This window comes from Zea mays, chromosome 3, assembly GCF_902167145.1.
Source record: "Zea mays cultivar B73 chromosome 3, Zm-B73-REFERENCE-NAM-5.0, whole genome shotgun sequence".
Taxonomy (NCBI): domain Eukaryota; kingdom Viridiplantae; phylum Streptophyta; class Magnoliopsida; order Poales; family Poaceae; genus Zea; species Zea mays.
Window position 1 is genome coordinate 131,744,701 of NC_050098.1, and position 16,740 is coordinate 131,761,440.

At 42.2% G+C, this 16,740-nt stretch overlaps 1 protein-coding gene and 1 long non-coding RNA gene across 2 annotated transcripts; both read right to left on the reverse strand.

Moving 5' to 3' along the window:
- Window positions 1-1,636: 1,636 nt before the first annotated feature.
- On the reverse strand, window positions 1,637-3,010 carry LOC118476698 (uncharacterized). Its single transcript, XM_035966308.1, has 2 exons — window positions 2,843-3,010; window positions 1,637-2,262 (listed from the first exon to the last, which is right to left on the reverse strand). The coding sequence occupies exon 2, from the start codon at window positions 2,254-2,256 to the stop codon at window positions 1,873-1,875; it is 384 nt and encodes a 127-aa protein (XP_035822201.1). The 5' UTR covers window positions 2,257-2,262; window positions 2,843-3,010; the 3' UTR covers window positions 1,637-1,872.
- Window positions 3,011-3,263: 253 nt separating this feature from the next.
- On the reverse strand, window positions 3,264-3,603 carry LOC103652187 (uncharacterized). Its single transcript, XR_002268408.2, has 2 exons — window positions 3,559-3,603; window positions 3,264-3,477 (listed from the first exon to the last, which is right to left on the reverse strand). It is a non-coding gene; the product is annotated as an uncharacterized lncRNA (long non-coding RNA).
- Between the last annotated feature and the right edge of the window lie 13,137 nt (window positions 3,604-16,740).

Below are 16,740 nucleotides of genomic sequence, written 5' to 3' on the forward strand. Positions count from 1 at the left end.
GTTGGCCTTGATTGCTATCACCTTTCCATTCTTTTTCACCTTGATAAAATATGGTGTAGCGGCCTTTTGTCCACCTTGTTGATGTAGGGGTTGGATATCTTGCTTGTTGGCTTTTTCTTTTGTTTCTCCTCGGTCTTCACCTTGAATTAGTAAGACTTGTGGCCTTACTTGTGTCATAGCCTACAAACCATGGTTTCTCCCTCCACAGGCTTGTTCACTTTTGCAGTGGTGTTATCCTGAGAAGGTTGGGTTTGTTTGGCTTTGCCTTTCTTGTCATACAAAGCTTGCCTAGGCGAGCCACCTCTTGCCTTAATTGCTCATTCTCCATTGCAATCTCATACGAACATGTTTCTATAACAACATTCTTAACAAGAACTTCATTGCAGGGATTAGAATCATCAATGAAATCAAGGTAAGAAGTAGAATCATCTTTCATTATAATTTCAGGAATTTCAACTAAAGATGCTCCTGGGGTGCTACTGATGCTCTCTAGCTTACTAGTTAGCTCATTATTATGTATGCTAAGAGTTTCCATTTTCTCTACAAGTTTTCAATAGCTTCTTGAGACCTAGCTAACTCAGCCTTAAGTTTTTCATTCTTTTTGACAAGGCTATCATTAGTAGTTGAGGATGGAGCATTAGACTCTAATTTCTCAATTTTAGTTGTTAGCTCACAATTCAAATTTGAAAATGTTTCAAATTTTTTAGCAAACATTTATAATCATTTTGATAACTAATCAACTTATTTTTCAAAGTTTTAAGTTGAGCTTTTTGTTTGGTGCAAACATCCTCAAAGAACTTAATGGCATGCACAAGTTCATCTATGGAGGGATTTCCCTCACCATCACACTCATGATCACTATCATCACTAGAGGATGGGATACTTGTTTTACCTCTTACCATAAGGCATTTGTGAGATGATCTTGAAGAGCGTGATGAAGAGCAGTGACCGTGAGTCCTTGGAGGATGATCTTCGCTTGAAGAACCATCCCAAGTCTTGACACTTGTGAGTGCATTGCCTTTGCTCCTCCTCTTTGTGGGTTCAGCCATATTTGGATATTAGTCTCTGAAGTGGCCCTTCACTAGTAGAGATCTTATCATCGATGACGTTCGTATTGCGTCACTGCATGTGTATATATCGTCACAGAGTAAGGTTTGTGACGAATTTGTGACGAGTTCGATTTGGTCATAGGGGTCGCGTCACATTTGTTGTGTTGTGACGGACTACTCAGTTTCGTCATCGATGTGTATACATTCTGTGACGAAAGGCGCGTTGTCATGGAAGTGAATGCATTATATGACGATCAGTTGTGGTCATAGAGGACGTCACTTTTCCGTCATAATTCGTCGTCTGCCCGAGCAAACTGACGGCGTTGTTAACGCCGTTTGGTTGCTGTGACGGTACGGTATCGTCACAGATAGAGCCGTGGTTTGGTCATTACCAGCCGTTTGGAAGGTGCTGATGCGTATGACGTCAGCGCTGACGTGGCAGCTGACGTCACCGCTGACGTAACGCTGACGTGGCTAGTACAGTGGCAGCTGACGTGTCATATGTTTTATTATATGCCACCAGTTTGGTCACAGATGTGCAGAGAATAATTTTATTGGAAATTGCAAAATATACTAGAACAGAGGAATGAGCACACAATTCCATATTCCATAGATGAATACAACTAGTATTCCAGTGCGCATACAAACTAAGTGGACAACACTAAACTCAGTTCATAGCATCACCACTTGAGTTCACATTTCAGTTGAGTTTGCACAAACATAACAGCATATAATCAAAAGTTGACACCCACGAGCAACTAGAGTTTTTGGGTACCCTCATGTCAAAGAACAGGCCAAAAACAGCAGCTCTGACTAGCAGCCCTCATGTCGAAGAAGAGTTACCATGCAAGGACAAGAGCTTCTTGATGAGCACATTGGTCTCCTCCATCTCCTTGCTGTTCTTCTCTGTTATCTTCTTGTACTCCTCCAACTCCCTTTGTGTCCTCGCCTGCTGTTCCTCAGCTTCTTCACATTTCTTCCTGAGCTGGTCGAGTTCACCTTGAACAGCAGCCGTCGCTTCAGCTGCAAGTTGTTCCCGAAGCTCACTATGATTTGATGATGAAGCCTTGGAGGTTGCCGATGTTTTGATGCCGACGCTTTTCAGGAATTGGTGTGAGCTGCTCTGGGACAGCACCTTCGACACAAGGTGCACACTGGATGCTGGCATCTCACCTTCAGCAACAGGTTCAGCCCTCAAAGCCTCCATATGAGACTGAAATATCATGGACAGAAACAGTTACATGTTATTGCTAATGAGCAACAGCAAGATGCTGACAATAATGTGAAAACAGTGACTTTCATTTCTAGTGCACGGGTCCTACAAGGCATTAACAAAGACTATGAAAAATAGACTGACAGACTCTAAAAGCTATACATTTGATGGCAAATTATAGCAGATTATAGCAGTTACAAATTATAGCAGATTTGCTTAAAAGCTATACATTTGATGGCAAATTAAAAGCTATACATTTGAAAGACTCTATAAATAGACTATGAAAAATAATGTGAAAACAGTTACAAATTATAGCAGATTTGCTTAACAAAGACTCTAAAACCTATACATTTCTAGTGCACGGGTCCTACAAAAAATAGACTATGATATTTACTTTCATTTCAGAAATTTGATGGCAGACAAATGGCAGACAAAATAGACTATGATCGGAACTCCCCTGGGATGGGACAAGCGATCTCACTCATCGATCTCACTCCCCTTCGTTCCATCGACCCACAGCCAGCCTCCCTCATATGATCTCATAAAAATTACACTAAATAAAGAAAACAAATGAACTTACAAGTGCTTCTCTTGCCGGTTCACTCAGGCCACGTTTGGAGCTGGTATGACAGGTCTTGAAGGCGTCCACCGCATCTAGTTCTTCAGTCTGATCTAAGCTGGGTTCTTCTCGGTTTCTCTTCTGCTTCTGTTTCGTGGATAAACAATCACAGCGAAGTTTGCTCAGATCAAATGCAATAGAAGTTGAGTGCAAAAGTGCAGGTAGTAGTACAAGGTAATAGTTACTTACATATGCATGTAAGTGTGCCACATAGCAGCTAGAACCCGTAGCCTGATGAAACTTGACTTGACTGCGGTTCTGCTTGTTCTTTTCACTTCTTTCCTACAAGACAATGAACATGTCAGATTAGATCATAGGTTCAATATGCGAAGATCCTTTGCAAACGTATAGTGAAAGAACAATATATGACAAGATACCCATACCATGTTCTTTGGATCAGACCACTTTGCAACTAATGCCCTCCACTGTTCATCAGTCATGTAAGATACAGGAGAAGTTGTGCTAATCTCATTTGCAGGTACACCATTGAAGTATTTCTGCTTGAGCCGATAACGCTGGTTTTTTACCGCAGAGCGTAGCATATCGGTGCAAGCTTCCTTTGTTGCCTTGTCCTCAGTGTTAACGGACAAGCGCCCCTATGCATATGACAATTCCATAGTTAGTCAATTCAGGTTAAGCAGTATACAAGTGAATCATAGAATCAGTAATGCACTTACATTTAGCTGTGACACAAAGCTGTTGTAGTATTTCTGGTCGTCCTTGTAATCTTTCCAATGAGTTAGGATAGGCATGGTTTCCCGAATAATGATGCCAGCCTCTGATGCAAACTTGGCAGCTTGAACAGGTTCATGTGGCCTTTTTTTGCCTTCCTCAACAGCTATGGGCAGTCTCCTTTGCATAACTTTAGTCATCCTGTCCAGTTGTTTTCCCTTGGTTGCTGCCCTGGGTCTCCTTGGTGCTCGCCGTGTAGGAGCTACAAAATATAATTCGCTTTTATTGAATAATGAAATTGTTTTGTTTCATGCAAATCAGCAAAAGAGATGCCTTATTTGACTGAAAAAATAGAACTTGCCTTCAGTTTCTTCATCTCTAGCTACATTGGCTTGAGCATCACCTGTACTGTCATGAGCAGCAGATGCCATGTCTTCCTCTTCAGCTCTGCTGAAATGATCAGCAAGTCCAGGTGTAGTACGGCTGTTGCCTTCAGCATCACCTGTACTGTCATGAGCAGCAGATGCCATGGCTTCCTCTGCAGCTCTGCTGAAATGATCAGCAAGTCCAGGTGTAGTAGGGCTGTTTGGTATGTGATCATTTCCATCTGTTGGTTCCTGTACATTGTGGCCATCTGTCTCTGTAGAGTGAAACCTTTTTGAAGATTGCTCCTCTGGTTGTGCACCTGCCCTCACTCTCTTGCTGAACCTAATGCCTGGAGCCATGTTGGGGTCTATCTTCTTCTTTGAAGCAAAAGGGTTGTGTTTCTACCTCTTCTAGGATACTGTCCACAAAAAAATAGTCATGTGCATTTAAAAGCAAGACCATATATTAATTAAGAGGTATGAAATAAAGAATATGAATCTAAAGGCATGAGCATATATTAAACACCAGATAAAAAACATTGAAATGCAATGCAACTATTTGGCATCCACTACTTTGAAGATAGAAGGAGCACCTTCATTGCCAGGGGTTTTGGCTGCTCATAATATTCACTGTCATCATCAGTATCTCCTTGATCATCATCGTCAAGGAGATAGAAAGAGACATATGAATCCGAATCTGAACTATTATTTATCTTGTTTGCTGCATGTTTCCCCTTTGTTGATGCAGATGGTGAGACGGAATTATTTAGAACAGAAGTATATTTGTTCAGACCCAAATCTTGCATCTTCTTTATATTCTCCTCCACTTGTTTATCCCGTCTTCTCTCATAAGCAGTTCGCTCATGTTGAACTACTTGCAAGATAGATAAGAACAAGCATACTGTGTGTATTAGATAATGTAAAGGATTTTACTAAAAGCTAAGAGGTACTACTATTTGCAGGGAAGGATTTGACTAAAAGCAAATAGATAAGATGTGTAGATTCAGTCATTATGAAGCTTGGTTATGATTGTGCAAGTTCATAATTGTGGTTGCACTGTAACTGTAGTGTTTCCCCTGTTTGGTTGTGGAAATCTTTATGCAGGCTTAAACAATGTTCAAAGTACTAGCTAGTACATTGATTAGGCGATGTAGATTTACACAAGCTGATGAACAAAAAAAGTGAAGATATTCTCATCTCTTTCTACCAGCAAGGTTCAAGAAAGCACTAAGCGCTGAGCGAGCGGTATGGTGGTGAAAATGCTTAAGCGTGATTAATCGTGCTTAATCATTTTTGTTAAAAAAAGAAAAAAAATACATGATATTGGGCCACCCTGCAGCAGCCCTTAACCCCCACCTCCTCTCTTCATGAGTCTGCAGCCCACTAGGCCCACCTGCCAGGAGGCTCAACGCAAAACCCCTCTCCCGTGATGACCTAGTACTCTGCTGCCTCCTTCCACGCCCCGCGCCGCCGCCCTGTGCTCTCCGCCTCCCTCTCCCGAAGCCTATCCTCCTCCGTGTCGTACGCTCTCCGGCTCCCTCTCACGAAGCCTCTCCTCCCTCGTGCGATCTTCACCTCTACCGTGAAGCCGCTCCGCCTCTCTCTCACCAATCTGCTGTCTGCAGCCATCGTAGGTCCGTTCGCTCTCTCTCTCTCATTGATCCGTCGATTTGCTGCCTGCTGGATTGACCCCGGAGGTGTTCCTCCTCTTCCTCTCCCTCCTCTACTCCCTTAAACATGCCGAATGGGCACGATTAAGCAGGGCCAGCGCTTAATTGCCCGCTTAGTAGGTAAGCGATGCGTTGACCCTCTGCGCAGCGCTTAACCGCGCCTAATCGCACGCCTAATCGCGCTTTCTTGAACCTTGTCTACCAGTAATAGAAACATAAGTTCTCTACTAAAACATGGATGTGACTGCATATAACACAATGTAAGGAACCAAACACAACTGTATGAGTGCACAATGATTACATAAATCAATATACAATATCTCTGATAACAACGAATGAATAATTAAACTAAATCTAGCAATGCTTAGGGTTTAGGGGTTGGACCTTTCTGACTTCTGTGCCTCCTTTTGTTCACCATCAAGGTCGTCTGCGATGACCCAAATCCAGCGATGTTAGGGTTTAGGGGTTAGCGAGAGCAATGTGGATGGGGCGTGTTAGGTGGAAGGGGCGAGAGAAATGCGGATGGCAATGAGATAGAGCGGGATGCGGCGAGTGAAGTCGGCGCCGACGCAGCTCATCGACGCGATGAGAGGTAAGGGGGCGGCTGTGAGGTACCTGGTCGAGGGGGCAGGTCGTCGACGGCGGATGTGTCCCAGCGGCGGCGGTGAGGTTCCTGGTCGAGGGGGCAGGTCGTCGACAGCCGTCGTGTCCCGGCGGCGGCGATTAGGTTTGGAGAAGTGGGGGAGAAAGAAGAGTGGGGGAGAAATAAGAGGAGTGCGGGAGATAGAGGATGAGAGCGGAGTCTGTTTTAGTGACGACGGCGAAAATGTTTTTGGCGCCCAATGTGTTTGGCAATGCGGAGTCTAATGCGTTTAAGTATACTAGCGCTGGGTATATGTCGAAAACACGTGCATAGCCCAATGGTTTGTCTTGCTAACTATAAGGCCGAGCTCCAAGGTTCAAGCGCCTGCAAGGAGACTTTTTTTGTGTTTTGCATACCATTTTATATTAATTCTTTGTTTTTTATTTATCTCTATGTTTTTTTTGCAATTATCTATTCATGGACACATTAGTTGGGTTTATGATCATGTTATAATATTTTGAAATATTTTTGCAATAGTGGTACTATACATCTCTCACTTGCAATAGCATCTCTCACTTAGTAATTAGCCTTATATGAGAGATGTATGCCTTTCTTAGGATGTGTGTCACCACTTTGTCCGAATGAGTTGAAACTATTTTGTGAACATTGTACACCAAAATGAATGGTCCATGCAAGTTTTTAGAGTTTTCTAGCTAGGCTATGGTATTGTAACAAATATCTTTATGAAATACAACAAATAATTACAGTAATTAGTAAACTAGGTCTGAAAAATGCATAACTGCACACAACATCATAGGTTGGTTCAATAAACATGCCATTAAAGTTTAAAATGATTTGGAGAAAGTGGTAGTATAGATCCATCACAAGCATGAACATGTCTCACTTAGTAATTAGCCTTATATGAGAGCTGTATGCATTTTTGTAGGATGTATGTCACCACTTTGTCAGAACAAATTGCATGTTTTTGTCAACATTGTACACCAAAATGAAGTGTACATGCAAGTTTATAGATTTTTCTAGCTACCTAAGGTTTTTTAGCACTTATTCTTTAGTAAAATAACAAATACTTACATTAATAGTTAAACTAGTTCTAAAAATTGCACCGGCACAAAACATCATGGTACACCTCCATTAACACCCCAAAAAAAGGTTGAAATGATTTGGAGAAACGGGTGCTATACATGTAAATAAATAAAAGAAAAATTCAAAAATGATTGAAAAATGTAAACAAAACAAAAAAAACCTACCTATCCCGAAGCTCGAACACAAGACGCCAGGGTTCACAGCAGCAAGGAGTTACCATTGGACTAGTCACGTTTGTTCGTTAGTAACAGAGCGCAGTTATATTTAAGCATAAACTGTTCTCTGTCCAGGATGTAACCGAGCGCCCAGTTCAGAGTCTGCATTTTCAGATTGTTCAGTTCAGAGTAAACTCTGCTGCCCAGTTCAGATTGGTGCCCAGTTCAGATTGCTGCCCAGCTCAGATTTGTTGGTTATCTATTTGTTCAAAGTTCAGATTCAAATCCACAAAACTAGCTCAGATTTGTTGGTTATCTATTTGTTCAAAGTTCAGATTCAAATCCAAAAAACCAGCTCAGATTTGTTGGTTATCTATTTGTTCAAAGTTCAGTTCTCTGAGATATATAGCTCAGTCCAAAGTTCAAAGTTCAGATTCAAATCCACAAAACCAGCCAAAGTTCATAAATTCTCAAGCAATCTGAGAACTCTGCCCAGTTCAGATTGCTGGGTGTCATAAATTCTCAAGCCCAGTTCAGATTGCTGGGTGTTCTGAGAACTCTGCCCAGTCCTCACAAGCAATCTGAGAGCTCTGCCCAGCCAAAGTTCAGAGTTCTGCCCAGTCCAAAGTTCAAAGTTCAGAGTACACCTCCATCAACACCCCAAAAATCAGATTCTAAACTGCCCAGTTCAAAGTTCAGATTCTAAACTGCCCAGATGGTCATTTCATTTTCAGAGATCAGTTCAGAGTTCTGCATTTTCAGATTAAAACCCAGCTTAAATTTTGACAATAAATTAAAACTTGCTTAGATCACATGAACTGAAAATTGATTCCCATAAACCCAGCTTAGATCACATGAACTGAAAATTTTCAGATGTTCAGTTCTAAAAATACAGAAAATACAGAATACACATTCAGTTCACCACAAGTTCAGTTCACCCCAAATTCAGTATTTCAGACACACATTCAGTTCTGAAAATACAGAAAATACATTGTATCATCTATCCGTACTAATCTGAACTGAACACTTCATAAATCAACTATCAATACTAGAAATCCTCATCTTCATCTTCTATGGACATGTCATCATTGTTGTCATCGCCACCATCATTAAAATATTGAAACATTGTATCATCTTCCTCCTCATCCTCACTATCTTCAAGAATAATAGCAGCTTCCTTCTTTTTTCTTATTAGTTCCTCTAAATTGCCTTCAATTAGACTGGCTTCTCCACCTTCAACATTGTGCAGAACCTGATTATCATCACCTTCTTGCACTATATGGTCTGTATCAGAACAATAATCATCCTGATGCACATCATTATTGCCCTCATATTTTTCAGCCACATCATAAATATTCCTATGTTCAAATTTCTGCAAAACTCGGAAATCTTTACATTGTGGAGTTGTGTCTTGCAGGTAAAATATCTTTTTCGCTTGGTCTGCCAAGATAAAAGGATCGGACTTGTACCAAAATGACTGCACATTGATGGATTTGAAATGGCTGTCATCTCGAATGCCCACAGTCTTTCCTACTTGGTTGTACCAATCGCATCGAAATACAACCACCGACCGACGAACTTGATAATTCGAGTTATATTGTAACTCAATTACCTCTTTAAGGACACCATAAAAATCTATGTTCTCCCCATTATGTTCACCTTCAGTCATTACACCACTATTTTGTGTCTGCATGAACTTCTCACGATCCACTGTGCTAAACCACACTCCATTAATCTTGCAAGCTGTACTAGTCTTAACTCGCCGAGCTGGGCCACATGACAGTGCCCACAGTCCTTCGCTAACCAATTCTGGATTCTCATTACGCTTCTTCTCAACCTGTTGCAACAAAATTACTCAGCTGAGCAATTACATATGCATACCCAAAACTTTAGTAAACCTATAACATAAAAGTGTAGTGACTTACATGGGACATAAACCACTTTGCAAATCCTTGTTGAACCATTCGATCAACATCATTTGGACGTGCACCTTGCTGCGATAGCTCCTCCCTGTACAGACTGCATGGCATACTTTATTCATAAGCATATTTTCAAATTTAATAAACATAACATAAATTATGTAGCACATACCAAACTAACTTACGTCAAATATTCCTGTACTTCATCAGCATTATGTAGCACATACCAAACTAACTTATTCATGGTAGCATCATCAATGTACTCAGTCTTAGTACCTCCAACAAGAGTAGCACCATGCTTAAAAACAGACATGTCATTAGGCAATGGCATCTCTGTACCACTATCATCATCTTGGTTAAATCTAGTGTCAACATCCTTCATGTACCTAGAACAAAATGTTAAGGTATCACTTGCCATATATGCCTCAGCAATTGATCCTTCCGGCCTAGCCCTGTTCCTTACAAAATTTTTCAAAGTGCCTAGTCGCCTTTCTATTGGGTACATCCATCCATACTGAACAGGTCCTCTAAGCATTGCCTCATCGAGAAGATGGACACTCAAGTGCACCATGACATCAAAGAAGGCAGGTGGAAATATTTTCTCAAGCTTGCATAGGATCAATGGAATATCTCCTTTTAGCCGTTGCACAACATCTATCCGTAGATTTCTACTACATAGTTCCCTGAAGAAGGTCCCCAGCTCTGCAATTGCTTCATATACATCCTTCCTCACCAGTCCTCTAAGGCCAGCGGCTATGATTCTCTGTAGGAGTATGTGGCAAGAATGTGTTTTCAGTTTTCCAACCACCTTTGAACCATCTTCACTTATGTATCTTGCTAGGTTATCCGCAAATCCATCAGGAAACTTGATACCTTTGAGGAACTTGCAAAACTCGACTTTCTGATCCTTCCCCAACACATATGGAGCAGGTGGAGCCCTGCAGGCCGAGTTGCCATCTTGTTGCAAGTGCAGTTCAGGTCTTATGCCCATATCATACAAATCTAGCCTTGCATTATGTGTGTCCTTGGACTTGCCTGGTATACTAAGTAGTGTGCAAAGAATATTTTCACATACATGTTTCTCTATGTGCATCACATCGAGATTATGTGGAAGCATCAAATCTTTCCAATATGGCAATTGCCACAACCCAGATTTCCGGCTATAAATCTTTGGACCGTCACTACTACGCTTCCTTTTATTTCCAGTAATGTCAGCCTGCTTCCCTGGTCTGACATCTTTCACCTTCTCTAGCTCTTGTAGGACCTCATCCACAGTGAACCTGCTAGGCACAACTTTGTTTTCACGCTTACCATTGAAATCCAAGCTATTCCGCCATGAATGTGTTCTTTTAAGGTAACGACGATGTCCAATGTAGCATAACTTGTTCCTTATTGCCATAGACAACGGATTCTTGTCGCAATAAATACATGCATAATACCCTTTTGTTGTTCGCCCAGATAACGTGGCCAGCGCTGGATAATCATGTATACACCATAGTACAACAGCACGAAGGTCGAACTTCCTACCAGTACATGCATCATATGTCTTGACACCCTTCCATAGCTTCAGCAGTTCTTCAATTAGGGGCTCAAGGAACAAATCAAAATCCTTTCCTGGACATCTTGGACCTGGGATGAGTAAAGACATAAAGCAGTTTGTTGGATTCACGCATTCCCATGGTGGGAGATTAAGCGGTGTCACAAGCACTGGCCACATACTGTACTGGGTACTCATGTTGCCAAATGGATTGAATCCATCGGTAGCTAAGGCTAGCCTCAGGTTCCTCGGATCATTTGCAAAACCTGGGTACTTTCGGTCAAAGTCCTTCCACGCTTCCCCATCAGCTGGATGGCTCATCACATTGGCGACTGGCTTCCTCACTTTCTTGTGCCATTGTGTTTCCTCTGAAGTTTGTTTTGAAGCAAAAATTCTTTTCAACCTTGGCAACAGTGGAAAATGCCTCAAAACCTTATGTGGAACCCGCTTCGAACCAGTTTCATCTTTCCATCTAGACTCCGTGCATACTGGGCACTCATTCAATTTAGCATTAACATTCCGAAACAACACACAATTGTTCTTGCACACATGGATGTTTTCGTATCCAAGGCCCAATTATTTAAGATATTTCATGGCCTCATTATATGATTTTGGCAACTCACTATTAGGGTATCCATCGGACATCAGCTTCATCATTGCTGAAAATGCTGTATTGCTGATTCGATAACGAGACTTCATATACAACATCCTCACCATAAAAGAAAATTTTGAATGGCTAGAACCCGGACTAAGTGCCTTCTTTGAATCTCCAAGAACTCCTGCAAATCTTGGCTCTTCTCCATCAGCCTCTGCCGCTGCAAACAGTTCACCGATCATCTCAGGTACTCCATGATCATCATCGTAAACATCATCGTCCACATCCATATGTATCCCAAAGTCATTATCATATCCTTCGACATCCTCCTCTATACCCTCAACTTCTGTATCTGCCGACTCCCCATGATGAATCCACCTCGTGTATGTAGCTGACATTCCATAAATGTGTATATGAGTTTCTACTTCACTCTGAGGTCGCAACCTTTGATTAAGACAATTCACGCACGGACAACGAATGTCTGTGTCTTCTGGGTATCTTTCAGTAACAAAATTCATGAACTCTTCAACTCCTTTCACATATGCAGGTGTGAATTGTTTCCCATAAACCCATCTTCTATCCATCTATTTTGACAATAAATTAAAACTTGCATTAACTCCATAACTGTGATTACATTGAACAAAATTGAAAACCACATCAAACACATGCATATATGAAATAAAATTCAAACGCACATAGAACCTTATTGTCAAAAACACAACACATCAAACCTTGTCTTTTCTCCCCGCCCTGCCGCTGTTCTGTCCACGCCCGCCGTAGCTATGCGCAAGATGCCGCTGCTTTGCCGCGCCCGAAGCTTCTCTGCCTCGCTGTTTGCAGACGACGCCGTTCTTCCAACACAGTTGGATCAATGGATCAGGCAACAAGATCGCTCGTTCGCTGCGACGCTACCCAGTTGCCGATCAAGCGGACGACGACAGACGCCGGCGTCGTTGTGTGCCGTAACCTGACGGCCGATCGCAGAAGCGCAGATCGCAGCAGGAAAAAACAGAACAGGCGAACCATGCAGATCGCAGAATGGCGGCTGGGAAAACCTGTTAACATAACGACAGATGGGAACACATTAATAAACGGATAGTTTCTTTATATACACGAACAAGTCCGTAGTCTGGTGGTAGCAACGATTTAACGCAAGCCGCAGGTCCCTGGTTCGAAGCTTCGCGGGCGCACCTTTTTTTTGCCAAATAACTAACTGCCGCTTCGTACTGGGCCGGGTCCGCGTCGCCAGGTGGGGGCTGTGTCCCAAAAAACTGCGGCCCATGTAGGCCAAGGATCCCACGCCGTGTGTACACGTGGGCCGTTTTTTACTAAAACTCACCTGTGACCAATTTATTTCAGCATTACGTCAGCCGATCAAGCCAAATTAATCTGTGACGTTCCTTTCATTTTCGTCTATGACGTTCCTTTCATTTTCGTCTTTAATATTCAAGTCTAATCTCCGTCCCTTGTAATTGTTGACGAAGCTATCAATTTGGTCATAGAAATGTATCAATCTGTGACTGAAGTCACCAGCGTCACTAGAAAATCGTCACTGATGATCACATTCTTACTAGTGCTTGTCCCCACATGCGAAGCATCCTCTCTTTCTTTGCTTTTTCCTGTCAATGTTAAAGAGAAGATCCTCTTTCTTTTTCCTGTGTAGGAAACGGTGACACCTAAGAGGGAGTGAATTAAGACCTCTAAAAACTTCTTTCTAAACTAAGCCACAAATAAATCCCTAGAACAAAACCTATGCAAATAAGCAATCTAAAATTTGCAAACTAGGTTTTGTCTAAGTGTTGCTATCTCTATCATAAAACCTTAGTTCCAATCCTAAATATTCTAACTAGAAAGGAGAGATTGATCCTTTATCAGCAGCGGGGCCAATAAGGCGACCCGTTGCATATAGTACCTTCAACCTTTCAATGCATTGGGCAATGTTGAGCATCTTCTCCATGGACTTCAACCAGTCATCATCTTGCAGTGGATGTAGGGAGCTGGAAAAAGTGGGTGGCTTGTGGCTCATGAACTCGTGATGCTTATCTCTAGGTGGTGGTGGTGGTGGTAGTGGGTGTTGTTGGTTATTGTGGAGCTAAGCTTGCATAACGGTCATGGTGTTGGACATCTGCTGCAGTAGCAGGATTTGGGCGGCGAAAAAGGCTTCCGACCGAGCAGGCGGAGGATTTGGGGGATTCATCTCTAGTTCTCGATTGATTACTACCCTTCTTCGGCGAATGCGTGCAGGTTGATCGACACCTCCTCCTGCCCTGGTATTGACCATCTAAGTTAGAGACATAAGGTAAGATAGATTTGTAGATAAGACAAATGATCAAATACAAAACACTTGACTTCTAGGTTAAGATCTTTTGGGTCACAATAGCTCAATAGATTAGAGTACCACCTACCTATCATATTATACTACCTCTATGTTGGTACATGCTAGAATATACCCACTATACTAGGTTTTATTGTGGATATAACCCCACAAATATTTTAACCAATCAAAGAAGCGAATCAAGCAGTTATCATAAGAACAAGCATTCAAGAGCCTAAATACCAATAATATATATATATATATTATTTTTCTTTTTTCTTAGGTCTGCTATCTCTTTTGGGAATTCTTAGATATAGGATTCCAAGGTGTGAAATCCTTTTTGTCTTTTAGAGTAGAAAAGGTAAGAGTAGTCAAAGTAAAGCAGCAAAAGATGAGACATGATTAAGAAAAGTATAGAAAGAATCAGAGTAAAGGTAAGTAGGTAGGGTTTGTCTAGTTCTATCTAGGTTATGTCCTACAATCAACATGCCTCTGATACCACTTGTAACATCCCGTCCACTCCTGGACCAGTGGTACTTACTCCTGGCAGCCCTCTAGGACCATAGACCTTTCCCACAGACCAACACAAGTCTTTTCTGCACACTTTGTCCTCACTCACGCGCACCAGAGAAGACTTCCCGATCATTCACCCATCGCAAGATTGCTCTAGGCCAAGCACGCTTAACCTGAATGATCTTTCGAGACAGGCTTTCGAAAAAGAAGATGCACCTTATTGGTATGAGCACTCTATTAATCCTATTAAGCCTTGGGCCAGGATATCACCATCCACCGGGGCTAGGATATCACAAGAAGCAAAACATGATTGTCCTAGTGCTCAAGGTCGGCATAGAGATAATTGGCCACCGAAGCCCCATGATAAATATAACGACGATAGTAGCTCAGGGGATGAACTAAAAAAGCTACATGTCGCTGAGCATGTTTGTCATTCTAAGGCCAATTGTTTGCTCCGTCTCCCCTTCATTCGGTACAAAAGAGGAAAGTTAAGTTCACATTTAATGTAGCTAAGTGTGCTAAATATTTTATGAGTTACTTAAGAATGGTAACATTAAATTGTCACACATAATTCCTCTGATAGAGGAATTGAAAAAGTGTGTGTATTGTAAATGGCATGTCACCTTTCTTCATAACACCAATTATTGTAATGTCTTCCATCGGCAAATACAATCGGCTATAAATGAAGGTCGGTTAAGATTTCAAGAAATGAATATTGATAGACCACATGTCTCTATTAGCACATTAGAGCCAACAGACAAGAAAATCTTGGTTCGGCCATGTGCGGCCGATAAAGGCAAAGGCAAAAAATTATCATTTGTGACCATCACACACCAAATCTATCACGCAGAGTGGTTACTCGGAAGGCTCCAGACAAAAGAAATGCTAATAAGACGGGAGTCGCTGGGGGGCAAGCACGATTGGGTACCCGATCACGGTCACCTGTCCTGCATTCGTCGGATGATTCGGCCAGTAAGGCCCAACATTCCAGAATAGAGGCGGACAGTACGACCATGAAGGCTGGACGGTCCACATACAACTAGGAGCAGCAACAACCTCAGACTGTCAAACCACAATGTCCTAAAATAGGTACTAGGAAGCAAAACACCTCTTAGACGTCTGGCTGGCTCAGTAGTATCACTACCGGAAACAACCTCTTTATCGAGTGTCTAAAGCACTCGACAAAGCCTGGAAAACACTCGGCGAAGGATTTGCCAAGTGTGACACTCGGCAAAGAGAGCTTGGCGAACTGTACATTAGCAATGGCTTCTTTGCCGAGTGTCACAAGGTACTCAGCAAAGAAAAGTCATCGTCACGGTGGATGTTAACAGAGACGAAGCCTTCGCCGAGTGTACTAGGTGACACTCGGCAAAGAGTATCCCTTTGCCGAGCGTATTAGGTGACACTCGGCAAATAGTTTCCCTCTTTGCCGAGTGTCTACCAGACTACCTCTTAGCAAAGAGGCAGCCAGCGGGCCCCTTTGTCAATACCTTTGCCGAGGGCACTAGGAGGCACTCGGCAAAGGTTGCTTCTTTGCCGAGTGCCGAGGCCACATGAAATCACAGAGTTTCAATGTAGGCCACTTAGGTTTCTACATATAGTGCGCCATAACTTTCTCGAAACATTCTCAAATTTTTATCATAGCCTCTACATATGATATCATGATATGTGGACATGTTTCATGATTTTCTGACTTTGTTTGTGTTTTATACAATTTTTAAACAACTTGATGGCAAGTTCATAGTCATGTTTAGTTAGCATGGTGCTCAAAACTTCCGTTCTGCTCCTGAAATCGGTCGTAACTTGTGTTACCTAACATGGATATCATTTTTGCATTCATAGTTTTCCATTTTTCGAGTGACTTGCAGTTCAAATCTGAATTATTCGAGTAAATTCAATTAAAAGAACAAAATCTAATAGTTATAGCAAACACTTTTATAATTGTGCCAAAATAGAACATGTAAGTCTACATAGTGTAGGAACATACCACAAAAAGTTTGGTTGGAAAAAGAAAAAAAATAAAAGTATACTTTGTCGAGTGCCATTCTAGGACAGTCGGCAAAGTATAGCTTGTCGAGTGTCGGGCTTGAGGCACTCGGCTAAGTAGCTGCTTTGCCGAGTGCCAAATCCCGACTCTCAGCAAAGATAACGAACGACCGTCAGCTATAGACGGCTTCTGACGGCCCTTTGCCGAGCGTCGGTCTTCGCCGAGTGTTTAGCACTTGGTAAAGAGGTCTTTGCCGAGTGTCTTCGTGTGCCGAGAGTCTTGCTCTCGGTAAACGTGGTTGTTACCGAGAGCAGGACTTTCCCGAGTGCAGCACTCGACAAAAACTTCTTCTTTGCCGAGTGCCCGACAAAAAGCACTTGGCAAAGCGCCGAGTACTCGGCAAAGAGCTAGATTCCGGTAGTGTGTCGGCCCTAGTTTTGATCAA

What these genes read in the sequence shown, in the direction of transcription:
- LOC118476698 (XM_035966308.1), bottom strand. Translation starts at nt 2,256, where the DNA reads ATGGAGGCTTTGAGGGCTGAACCTGTTGCTGAAGGTGAGATGCCAGCA.